This window comes from Apaloderma vittatum, unplaced genomic scaffold, assembly GCF_000703405.1.
Source record: "Apaloderma vittatum isolate BGI_N311 unplaced genomic scaffold, ASM70340v1 scaffold41989, whole genome shotgun sequence".
Classification (NCBI taxonomy): Eukaryota; Metazoa; Chordata; class Aves; order Trogoniformes; family Trogonidae; genus Apaloderma; species Apaloderma vittatum.
In genome coordinates this window covers 1-11,970 of record NW_009736574.1, presented here as the reverse complement: position 1 = coordinate 11,970, position 11,970 = coordinate 1, and the positions used below count along the sequence as shown (strand labels likewise).

The 11,970-nt window shown below is 44.1% G+C and overlaps 2 protein-coding genes across 3 annotated transcripts; one reads left to right on the top strand and one right to left on the bottom strand.

Moving 5' to 3' along the window:
* Nucleotides 1–48: 48 nt before the first annotated feature.
* On the top strand, nt 49–3,916 carry RAB8A (RAB8A, member RAS oncogene family; the record flags this gene model as incomplete). Its single annotated transcript, XM_009877014.1, has 7 exons — nt 49–109; nt 361–421; nt 815–892; nt 1,327–1,416; nt 2,045–2,110; nt 2,649–2,699; nt 3,430–3,916. Coding segments are annotated over 7 exons (500 nt in total), but the record flags the coding sequence as incomplete, so codon positions are not given.
* Nucleotides 3,917–8,244: 4,328 nt separating this feature from the next.
* Nucleotides 8,245–11,381, bottom strand: CIB3 (calcium and integrin binding family member 3). Of its 2 annotated transcripts, XM_009877012.1 has the most exons (6): nt 11,331–11,381; nt 10,981–11,015; nt 9,968–10,079; nt 9,459–9,606; nt 8,435–8,630; nt 8,245–8,266 (listed from the first exon to the last, which is right to left on the bottom strand). In XM_009877012.1, exons 1-6 carry the CDS (start codon nt 11,379–11,381, stop codon nt 8,245–8,247), a joined length of 564 nt encoding a protein of 187 aa, XP_009875314.1. The 2 variants fall into 2 exon arrangements, with proteins under 2 accessions (XP_009875314.1, XP_009875315.1); XM_009877013.1 differs by lacking the exons at nt 9,968–10,079; nt 10,981–11,015.
* Nucleotides 11,382–11,970: the final 589 nt, after the last annotated feature.

Genomic DNA, 11,970 nt, shown 5'->3' with positions numbered 1-11,970 from the left:
TGGGTTGTGGGCAGGAGCTCGGAGTAACGTGGTCGCTTCTCTTTTCAGGTATTGATTTTAAGATTAGAACTATAGAGCTGGATGGCAAGAGAATTAAGCTGCAGATCTGGTAAGGGTTTTTCTTCGAAAGTTAAGGCCGCTCGCCAGGTGTCTGTGCGGTGGGGGGTGGCGATGTTGTCGCGGAGTTGTTATTCCGGCTGTGCTCTCCGGCAGTTTACGATCTCTGAGAAACTTGAAGATAGCTCTAGTGCCTCCAAAGACTGGGTCACATTAAATCAATTCAAACTTTTGGTGTCTTTGGCTGGGCCGTGGTGGCGCAGGCGGTTTGCAAGAGCCCCCCCCGTGTTCTCTCTGTTCCAGGGACACTGCCGGGCAGGAGCGCTTTCGAACCATCACGACCGCCTACTACAGAGGAGCAATGGTAGGAGCCACACGGGTCCTGCTCAGCCCCAGCCGGTCAGCTTCCGCAGCCCCGTCAGCCAGGCTTCCCGCACAACTGCCTGTCCTCCAAGGTGTAAACTCAGTGTAGCTAAACGTTTACAGTTCCACTCCTGTCGCAAGCGGCGCCGGAGCTGGGCTGGGACAGCGCGGGAGCTCCCAAGGGCAGCTGTGCTTCCTGACTCGCTCTATAAATACATGTCCCACACCCCTTATCTTGCCAGGCACAAACCGCGATTAAACGTTATGGGGAACTGCAAACCAGCTGGTTTAAAAATAGTCTTTGTGAAGTTGCTCCTTTCTGTTCTGGACAAGTGTTTAAATCCTGCTTCAACTGACGCTGGCTGAAACAATCTGTCTCCTTCTTAATCTTTAGGGCATTATGTTAGTCTACGACATCACCAACGAGAAATCTTTTGAAAATATTCGGAACTGGGTCAGGAATATTGAAGAGGTAACTCCTCTGTTTTCTTACTGAACGCTAAAGGTGCTCTTTCTTCCTCCAAAAGTAGCTGAAATGTGATTGCTTCGGAAGCGTTGTTTCGAAGTTGTGTGCTGAAGGATACTTGGAAAATGAATGAAAATTAGTAATAACTCCTGGAAAGGTTTGGTGAGCAGTAACACGTTGTGCTCTGGGGACTGTGTAGCCTTTCTAGTGGTGCAGGGCCCTGGAAGATGACGTTTTCCTGCCACAGCAAGTGACCCGAGAGCTGTTGTTGTGCAGGACACGGGCTGGGATGAGGGGTTTGGGGGATCCCCTAAATCTGCAGACAAGGCTTAGCCCCAGCTTCTCCACGTTAAGTACTTGCCGCGTGCCTCATCTTTTTGGCTGTATTTGTCTAAAACCAGCCAAGCCAAAGTCCTTTCTGTGGTCTCTTTCTGTCTCAGCACGCCTCTCCAGACGTTGAAAAGATGATCCTTGGGAACAAATGCGATGCGAATGACAAAAGACAAGTTTCTAGAGAGCAAGGGGAGAAGGTAAGTGCTGTAGCTTTAACATATTTCAACTTAAGGCTTTTCAGAGCATAAAAATCACGTTTATTATTGGCTGGATGCTTCTTTGGTTCTTTGGGGGTGTTTATAAGCAGAAGTGTTGGACATTTCCCAAGCTGTAGTTGCAGTACGTTTCCTCGCTCGGATAAGATGAGTCTGTGTTAATTGTTGTCGATTATCTGGTCAAGATGTGCCGGATGCAAAGCGACGAGCTGGGTTTTTTCCTAGAGTGAGGAGGGAAGCGCGTGCTAGAGTTTGGCATTTGGAAAATGTCAAACTGAGACAAGGTGAGCAAGATTGTCTTTCCTGGTGTCAGATGTTGTTTAGTCAGGGCAGAGAAGGTGTTTTTACACACCAGGGATGATACAAGATTGACAAGATACCCATGCAAGAAAAAATTAAAAGACCAAGGAGCCGATTAAACTGTGTACAGAGCGTACAACAGCAGCGCAGAGCCCAGTAAGAACAGATGCTAATGGGAATGAGATTCAGTTCCCAATTTCTGCAAACTTCTGCAAACTTCGCTGTGAATCGGGTTGGGGGCAGATTCTGCGCGGTTGGTTGTTTTTTTCCCTGCCATTATCCCACTAACGTGAAACCTGCTTTTGTTCAGCTTGCTGCCAGTTTTGGAATTAAATTTATGGAGACCAGTGCAAAAGCAAATATAAACATAGAGAATGTAAGTACTGTCCCCTTCCCGTTACAGCTGCTGACTTATTTGTGCAAGCAGGCAACGAGGGCGCTTGCCCGTCCCGGCTGGATGCAAAACTCAGCTGGTGGATGCTGCTGCTGGGTTATTAAGTCCACACCCGTGCGTGCGTTTCGTGAGGGGGTGTCTCAGCAACGTTACACTAATTTATTTAAGTTGAGCTTGGTGCTTAGAGCATGACACAAGGATGTTACAGCCCCCCGGATAAAATCAGCGCGTGTCGTTGCGTTCAGTTACGTGGTTGATAAAGGGCGACGGTTTCCCAGCACGCAGACCCTTGGTGAGCCCTGCCCCGCGGGTGGGGGGAGTTTCAGGCTCAGAAAGGAGGTAGCAGGGTTAGAAAAGGAGCACTAAAACCTGAAAAGGGGGGGGAAAAAGTGAAAACTTGGAAGTTCTGGAGGAGTTCGGTGTATGTAGAAGCTTGGGAAGGCGGCTTGTTGTGAAATAAAAGGGTTAGAAAATATATTTTTATTTACCATGTAACGCTTTACTGTTCTACTTGTCGCAGGCATTTTTCACTCTTGCAAGAGATATCAAAGCCAAAATGGACAAGAAGTTGGTGAGTAACCTGTACTTGGGCCACGCTGTGTTTAAATACAGGAAAAAATTCAACCAACAGCCAAATAGCAAGTGTTGTTCCACGGAGTATAAAAATATTCTGTGGTCTCTTTTGTGGGGATGCACTGAAGGTTAGAGAAATTTGGTTTTAGTTTTGTCAAGCTACGCTCTGACTTTGGCTTATAAACAGTTGTCTCTGCATTGCAAGGATTAGCTGCAGTGGTTGAGGTTTTCGAAATAATTTTGTCTTCTGGTTGTTTTTTTGAAAGTCAGGTGAATGGTTGAGCAATTTAATGATATTTCTTGCTCTTGGAGCCTGAGAAGGGGAATCATGTAAATTAGACGTAGAGGAGGCCCACTTCATACTTCAGGGTGGTCTTCAAACTAGTCTGTAAAAATGGGTGAAGAATCAAATATTTTCTTAAAAACTTCTGTGAAAGCATCGTGGGAAATGACTGAGTTATCTTTTGCGCGACAAACATCTGTCCACGTGGGTTTGTTCCTTATGAAACAAAGCAAGCGAAGAATTCCACCTTCCTGTGACCAGATGTGCTGATCCAGCTGTGGCGTTCTGGGACTTGCTGATGATTCTTAAGTGTTTCAGCAAGAGCCAAACACGTCCTGTAATTTTATGATTTATTTATTTATCAATTCAAGCAAATGAACAGGCGAGGTGTGGAGACGAGCTGCTGAGTGTAAATGAGTAACTTGAATATTCTTTGCGTCTTCAGGAAGGCAATAGCCCCCAAGGCAGCAACCAGGGAGTCAAAATCACACCAGACCAGCAAAAGAAAAGCAGCTTTTTCCGATGTGTTCTTCTGTGAGGGACACGGCCTTAATCTGAGCGTCTGCTCAACCGAACTGGACTGTGCCTGTTCTGAGTGAGATTTCCTCCGTCTGTGGACTTAGCGTTTTCAGCATACCTTGTCACTTTGTGACCGTCTGAATAAGAAATCGTTTATTTTAGTAATCGTCGGACTCTTCAATTTTTGGAGATGACACAAGTTTATTTTTTGTCAGATTGCCACTGGGCGGGCGTGTTGTCTAGCAGAGGGAGTAACAGATCGAACGTGACCCGTGATACGGCACCTTTGCTGCCAGGCTCCCATCTTCTTGTTCCTCTCTGTAATGTCTCCAAATTAGAAAGCTTAAGTTACAACGATCAAAATAAGAAACGGAAATGCCAAGGTTAATGAAGTACAGGTGTGGTACCTGTGCGTATCCACGGCTGTAGGTGCGTGTAGAACAGTCACGTCAAAACATCGAGTCAGTGCGCTTGGGTGGGCAGTGCAGGCTTCTGCCTTTTCAGAAGGTAGAAGGAAACGTTTCTGCATCTCCACCTCTTTGCTACTACAAAGAAAAACCTTTTTATCTGCCTGCTACGTATTCAGTCACGTTATTCTAGACAATCCACGAATACAATTGAGGTTTGCAAAAGAGCAACAAAAAAAAAATTCTCCTCGAAGGAATTTATTTTTTTAAGAAACCAAAGTGTGCTGTAAATATAAAGGATCCTTACCATCAGGAATTATTTTATCCGTGTTAGACTTGACCGTGCTTAATTAAGTACTCCAGACATTTAAATGCGTTGGACAGGAGACGATAGCTACAGCGAGCCCCGTGGAAATGATCTGTTGTCTGTCCTCGGAGAAACAGGCTGTGGTTCAGGTAGGGACGCTTACTCAGAATTTGTGACGTTGCAACGGGCGGCTTTTCCTTCTCCACTTGAGAATGACTCCAGATCTGTCACCAGGTAGTAGCTAGTTATAAATTGCGACAAGAAAATGTATTGCACTGCTTCCAGTTGGGTGTTCTCATGCACACTCGCTCACATATGCAAATAAATGTTGCACATGCGAACACTTTCTGAAAACAAACGTTTTTAAATGGAGATTTGCCTCGCTGCTGGGTGTTGATCCTCTCAGATTTCAAGCAGCAACGAACCTGTTGATAGCGTGCATCGATGCAAATGATGGTTAGTCCTCATTGGAAATATCCTCTGTATTTATTCCGATAAGACAGTCTATTACATTCCGATGTGTAAAATGTAACGGCCAAGTAGAGCTCCTCGGTAGCTAATTGCTCGCAGTTCAGAGGCTCCGAGCCTGACTCTTAATTAATTAGACTGACAAACGGAGCCAGTACGAGCCGGCTGCTTCTCAGTCTGCTGCCGAGTGACGGGAGCAACGCTGCGTTCCGTTCAAACGGACGCGTCGGCTGTGGCCTGCGACTCACTGGAATTGTCACCGTGCTTTGTTTACATTGACAACTGCACTTAAGGGTCAAATTAAAGCTGATTTTAAAGTTAATGAATTTATGCACCAGTTTTGTTTTCTTCAAGTTCGTGGTATTAAGTTCTGGCTCAAAGTAGCAGCCCTACGCGTTCCTGTAGGTAAAGGTCTGTCAGATTCACAAGTCAGCTTTGTCAGTCCGCAGCGTGCGCCTGGGCTCACAGGAATATTGCCTGTTTGTCTAACATGGAGAAAGGAAATTTTACTGTCTAAGTTACTGGTCTATAAAAGTGCATTTTATGTGCTACCAACTTTTTTTTTTTTTTTAAAACCATATAATAGCAGCTTACAATGAGCTCTCTTCATGATTAAAATGATACGTAAAGCTTTCCTCTAACCAGAACCTTATGATGTTTGTTTGCGTGTTTACTTGTGGCTTTTTAGTGCGGGAACTTGGTGAACGCGCACCGTAGGGGATTACACGCAGGTGTACTTGTAGGATAAAATCGTGTTCAGCTGCTGAAGAGCCTTCTAGTGCGTGCGGGCTCTAGTCGGCGCGTGCTTCAAAGCGTAGCTCAGACGGAGCTGTAGATTGGACAAATAATCTTATCTCGATAGGGATGCTCTTAAAGAGCATTTCTTGAGGCACACACAAAGTTGCTCTTTAAGAGCATCCCTATCGAGAAATTCTTGAGAGAAATTCTTGAGGCAGAACTGGGGAGGTGGTGAAGGCATGAATGTTGTTTTCCTGCACAAAACTGATCGGTTGAATGATTTGTTTCTGGCTTAGTAGTAAATGTGGATTGTCTCGCGCCCATCCTTGTGCTTTGATACAGCCAGAGGCTGCAGCCAGGCTCGTTGTTCAAAGTGACTGGAAAAACCAGTGGTTACTCTAACTCAGTGTCACGGGCTGACCACCATGGTGCTGGGTATGGCCCCGTTTCACAGTACTTACGTCGATAACTCACCTTGACATGAGAAAGCAAACCACGTTAACTTAAAAGATAAAACTTGAAGGATGGAATTGTGATTTTCACTCCTTATTTTCTAAATCTGAAGTTACGCTTTTGCATTCCAAGCTGACTCTGTATGTGAACACCTTCTGGTTCAGCCTATTTGCACATGTCTATGTACCTAATTTATCGCTTGAAACCCTTTTACGAAATGGATTTTACTCGACAAACAACTATGCCTAATCTCAGGAAGTTTCATACAGTTACTGTGACTGCAGGCATCACTGTACTTCAAGGGTATGCAGACTCTACCCAGAAATTAAAGCAATATGAAACCTAAAATGTAAGAGGAAAAGGTTAAAGACACAGCAGTTGCGTGTGTGCTTGGCTGCGTGTCGCTTAATACGGACATCAGGTCTTGGAGAATACAATATGGAGTCGATGTTTCCATCCCATAAGTGAATTGCTGTGGTTTTTAGGGATGAATGTTACAGGAAAACACGATCACAAGAGGCACTGCGTACGTGCGTACGTACAGCGATGTATTTATATCTCAGCTTTCTTTAACTGAGGAGGAATAAATCTGAAAGTGGATACAAAATTCGTAAAGCGGAGGGGTTTAAGTAGATCTGAAAAGCTGGGTGCTTACAACACGTTCTCAGTGTTTAAATGCCACTCAAACTTCAGGTGACTGATTAACACTTGTGGGAAACAAACCAATTTTTGAGCATGTTCTCCAATTCCCTTCCTTTAAAGAGTATCATAGAATTCTGTGGTTGTCCTTATTTTTGAGGCCGGTTGCAATATTGCAGATATTGACCCTGTCAGGGTTAGACCTGTCAGTCGCTCGTCTGTCAATAAACGGTGGAGCTGCTGCCGTTTTCACGCTGACATCGCGCAGGTCCCGTGCTGACAGGCGCGTCGAATGTTCCTTGACATTAGAGCCTTATGCCAGCGTCAGACTTTCGGCCTCCGATTTATAAATCCTATGGATTGTTGTAAGGCTCTTTACTGCTGCTGAAAACTCACTGGTCTCTCCTTTCACGCGAGATGCGAATCATCTCGCTGCCCATCGGTAAGGGTTTGGTGGTGGTGGTGGTGTCTTTGGCTGATGATTGTGCTCAGAAGCCACCGTGATTTCTTGTTTTGTCGGACTCGAGGTGGCTGGTGGTTGTGCTGGAGAGGGATCAGACGTGCGGCTGCCTAGAGGATGGTCTCCGTTTGTCCGAGATGCTCGCAGGGGTTGGGAAAGAATGATGGCTGTCTTCAGTTGGAGATTAGATAAAGATCCCTTCAGCTGAATGTCGGTGGCAACGTGCAGTCTGATTATTTCAGGCTGCCTTTGACCCATCTCTCTCGCTGATCCTTGGAGGTTTTGTTTCTGTGCGCGACAGAGGCTTAGCGGGCTGGTCTCTCTTTCTGCAGGAATTTTACGCTCAACACTGAGCGCGAGTCGGGACTTAGGGCTTTGTTTTGAAGGGAACTTAATGCATCCCAAAATTTGTAAAAAAAAAATAAATAATGTAAATTGTGTTTTTAGAATGACCACTTTTGGCTGCCACCCTTCCCACGTTACAACTGCTTTCTTAAACGCTTGATTTTCATGTTTGTATTAAAAAGAAAACCCATGTCTATTACAGTATGTATGTTTTTACTCCCTTGTACAGGACCCTGAGCACTGCATAAATAAACTTCTTATGAAAAGAGAGTTTTACAAACTTCAGTTGCTCAGTCTTGCTCATCATTCGCGGGTATAGATTCTGGTATGGGAAACAGGGTATTTCTAAAACTGGAGAAGAGGGACGGGAACGCAGGGTGGGCTCTTCTGTCCTTCAAAGTGTGTTGACTTTTTTTTTGATTATAACTTCTGAAGTAGAGAGCTCTTCTCTGAACGATTCTCAGAACCTGAGCTGGGCTCCTCTGACACCTTTTGTTAAGGCTGTTAAGGCTGATCACACATTTGTTGCTCACACATTTGTGATCAACCAGACTGGGTTTGAAACTATTTTCAAGGGGGTTTTACCAGCTCAGGCATTTCCTAGGGTTCAAGCTCCTTTACTACCTGGCAGTACCTGAACTTTTTAAAAGTATTTCCCATCTCACTGTCTAGGCCAGATTAGCTCTAGCCTGGGGAGGAAATAAGACTTTTTATTACGTTACAAGGAAATCGTGATAAAGAGCTTGACGACTTGTTCCTTTTGAAGAGGTAAACAAGAGACAGAGTTCTCTGACTGGTTCAGTTACCAGGAATTGTCCTCCTTGCTCCTCTCATTTTGCTCTCTCATGGACAGTACTCTCAGGTGAAGTAACAGTTGGTGGAGGTTCAAGAAGTGCTTCTGTCTGTGTGTTTGTTTCACTGGGTTCAGATTCGGATGTGAAATGTGCTGTTAGAAAAAGGAAGCAACAATCACTTTATGTATCACTCTGGTCAGAGAGATTCACTACAATTAATCCTAGGACTGTACAATAAGTTGGGAACTTTATTTTGCAAAGAATAGGTACAGTAAATAAAAGCAAGACTTGGAGTGTTAGAAATGAAAAGCAAATGTTACCTGAGGAAATCTGGAGCCCGAATTATCATATGCTGAAAGTCTTCTAAGGACAGCTTGCCATCGTTGTCCGCATCAGCTTCGTAAATCACCTTCTCACATACAAGGCTGACTTCTTCTGGGGTAAGTTCATTTCGGGTTAATTTGTTAACAGTTTTCTCTAGATCTGATTTGCATATGTAATCATCATTGTTAAAATCTGTCAAAGGAAGCAAAATTAATTCAACGTGTCAAAACTCCGCGTTTTACATGGTTGACTGCCAAGACCTAATAGGAAGAGTTTGGTTCGCAGGCCAAATAGAATTTCCAAATCAGAAATTAAGTTCTCTGTATTTGCTTGCATAAAAATCTAACAATCCTGGAATAATTTCTCCTTGGCATGCATAAAGGTAACAAATATAAAATACTTTAAAGGCTAAACATAGCCTAGCCAGAATGAAATCGTTCTAAAGTTAAAGGAAGAGAAGGAGCTGGTCGGTTTTGGTGGGGGTTCACATTTTTAACATCTTTGCCGAGTCACGTATGCCTTAAATCGCACAAAAGTAATTTTGTTTGTTTGATAGATTGTTTGGCTTTAGCTGGTCATAGTAACTGAAAATGGGACACAAAAAAAGCCCAGCACAATAAAACTTTAAATTTAATCCTTGGCGAAAAATGCTCCAGCTGTGCTTCTCTGCTTCCAAGCCCCCCCCAGCAAAACCACCCTCCAGATTTATGGGCAGCCAGATCCCTTGTGCTGCACTTTTCCAAGCAGCCCCTCAGGAGTATTTCTTGACAACTGCAGATATAATTTCAGGTTGTGAGTTTTGTAGTAAATCCTAATCGCAAATAAAGAAGAGACAAAAAGGATAACACAAGATCGCAGATTCACGGAGAGAGAGAACAGATATTCAACCGCCAGGAAAGAAAGGCTGTGTTAAAAACACACCTAACTAGAAATACCGTGGTGACAAAATGAGTATTTTGCATCCCTACCTGAAGCTGCAGGATTTCCCCAAAGTTTACTTTCTATGCGTGTCTCACTCACCATAAATCTTAAAAGCATAATAAGCTTTCAAGTCCCTGGGAGCCATTTCACTGAGCACCGAAAACATGTCCAGAAAATCATCCAGAGTCATGTTGCCGTCTCCATCCTCTGAGAAAACCTCTGCGATCCGCTGGCGGAACGGATTATCCTGGGAAAGAGAACGTGGAGCAAGGGAAGGTCAGCTTCGCTCGCGTTTATTTTGGTGCAGATAAGACAGAGTTGGAGCGAGATTGTTTTTGTCATAACCCCTTTTTTTGGCTAATACTTCCCTTCCTTCATTGCTAGTGTGGTATCAGAGGCAGACCCAGCTGCGGCCTTCTTTAACCTTTGTGCAGTTTCAGGGTGTTTTCAGGGAACCGCTAGAAGTTTCCAGAAAGGCTTTTGACTTCAGTAGCCAAAATTTGTTCGTCTTTCAGCCTCCCAGCAATTAGTACTGGATGAATTATTAAGAAAGGGTAGACCGAACTGAAACGTGTCACTCGATTCTAGCCGCGTTCCTGGCCGTGTACCTTCAGCTCTGGCATGCTGCCAATGAGTTCGTAGGGAAGTGTCACGTCTGGTTTGCCCGTGTAGTCGAGTGGAACGAGCTGTGGGGCCAGATCTCGGTATCTGTAAAACAGTCTGAAGTAGAAAGAAAGGCTCGTTTAGGGAACAAGTTATTTAGATCGCTGAGAATGATATGTTTGCCTTTTCCATATCGTCCTTCACATTTTTTTCATCCTTTACCAGATGGATGTTGTCAGTCCCTAAATAACATTTCGTATACTCTGTAGTTGCTGGTGGAAGAGATAGTATTAAGAAGAACAAGGTAGTGTAACTGGTGAAAAATACAAAGTTTTCGTGCTTGCAGAACAATTTGAATGTATTCACTGCTTTCCCAGCACACCATTTGCTTCAGTTCTGGGACTAGAGGAAGGATCTCGTTCACAGCTGTTATCAACAAAACAATAGGACAGAATTTTAAAAGGGATCCTTATCAATAATAAATGTCTTATTCATGACGCAGTTACGGTTCTGGCCTCTGTTTACTACGTGGAAAGGAGACAGATTTAGAGTTCAATTATTACAGAACCATTCTTATTTTATCCTGTACAGAATTCATACACAGATATCAGGGTTGTAGAGACGTGCTCAGTACAAAATTGTCACTTGTGCTCTGCCCATCAAAGCAATTAGCGAAAAAACGTGTGATGACATCTTGAGAGATGCAGCAACTGAACATTTCCCTTTCCGTTACTATGCCCAGTGCTTAGAAATGGCAAACGCCACTTCAGTATTACGGACGTTACTACCTGGGTAAGTATTTTTAGGGGAGGAGAACAAGTTGAGGTTTTCGGTGAAGACTCTCCACCCCTCGTGAACGGAATACCGAACCTGGCTTTATCAGATCCTTCGGCCGGAGATAAAACAGAGTGTTTGATGAGGTGCATAAAGGCTTTGGGAAAAAATACGCATTGGAGTATTGGGATAATTATTTACATGAAGGCATGAAAAACACACAAAATGCGCACACAAGACTCACCTCAGAATTTCTTTCCTTGTAAAGAATGTGCAGTCCTATGAAATAAGAAAAGATGCAACATGTAGTGACAGTTTTTAGCATGCATTGGCTCAACCTTCTCCAGTACAGTGACTTAAAGGGAGTTACATCGTAATATATTTGGCCAAGCAGCCGTGCTCCTTCTTTTTGGCATATAATTAGTAGGAGTATTTTATAACCCTTCTTCCTGATGTAAGAACCAACCTGTAGTGCTAAAAGCTTTGCTGTAATTTAGTAGTCCTACTTAGTAATTTTTAAAATAGATTGTTTTAAAAAAAGCCCTCACCGACATTCAGTGTTCTGTCCAAACAGCCATTTAGTTTGTTTTATACCTGATAAGCATCCAGTTGCTCTGGAGTGAAAATGGTTTGCTTGTTGCCCATTTCTGGCTCCGAATGCTGCCTCTCATCCCATCGTTCTTTCCTCAAAGGCACCTTTATAGGAGGTCTGGAGATTCAGTTATTAAAAGCTGCAACAATGCGGTTCAGGTACAGCAGAGGATCAAGTAACCAACTTCCCTGTGCCAGAAAGTATCGTAATAGAGGCATTTCATCAAATCTTTAGTCTGGCTGTGAGGCTCTCAGCCAGCATCGCTCCCCTGTGCCCTGTGTGCAGAGCAGGACTCGTGTTACAGTATTTAGCCAAAAAACCGAGAGCTTCTCGTGTCCTGGGAGCAGCAAGTAAACTTCGTGGATTGGGCTTTTTCATACCTTCTGACACGGTAAATTTAAAAAAAAAAAAAGAAAAAAAGAATTAGCAATGTCTTTAACACCCAATGCCAGAAAGGAGTAGGGTGGTAACACCTTGTCGTTTCCTTCTCACTAGTGAGAAGAAGATTCTGTTCTCCGAAGCTCAGGGGCGCCAGCCTCGCTTACCCGCTCCCCACACAACCCAAACCCCCTCGGCATGGCGGGACGAGAGGCCCGGGCTGGGTTTTGGGGTGTTTTTTTTTTTGTATTTTTTCCAGGCGCG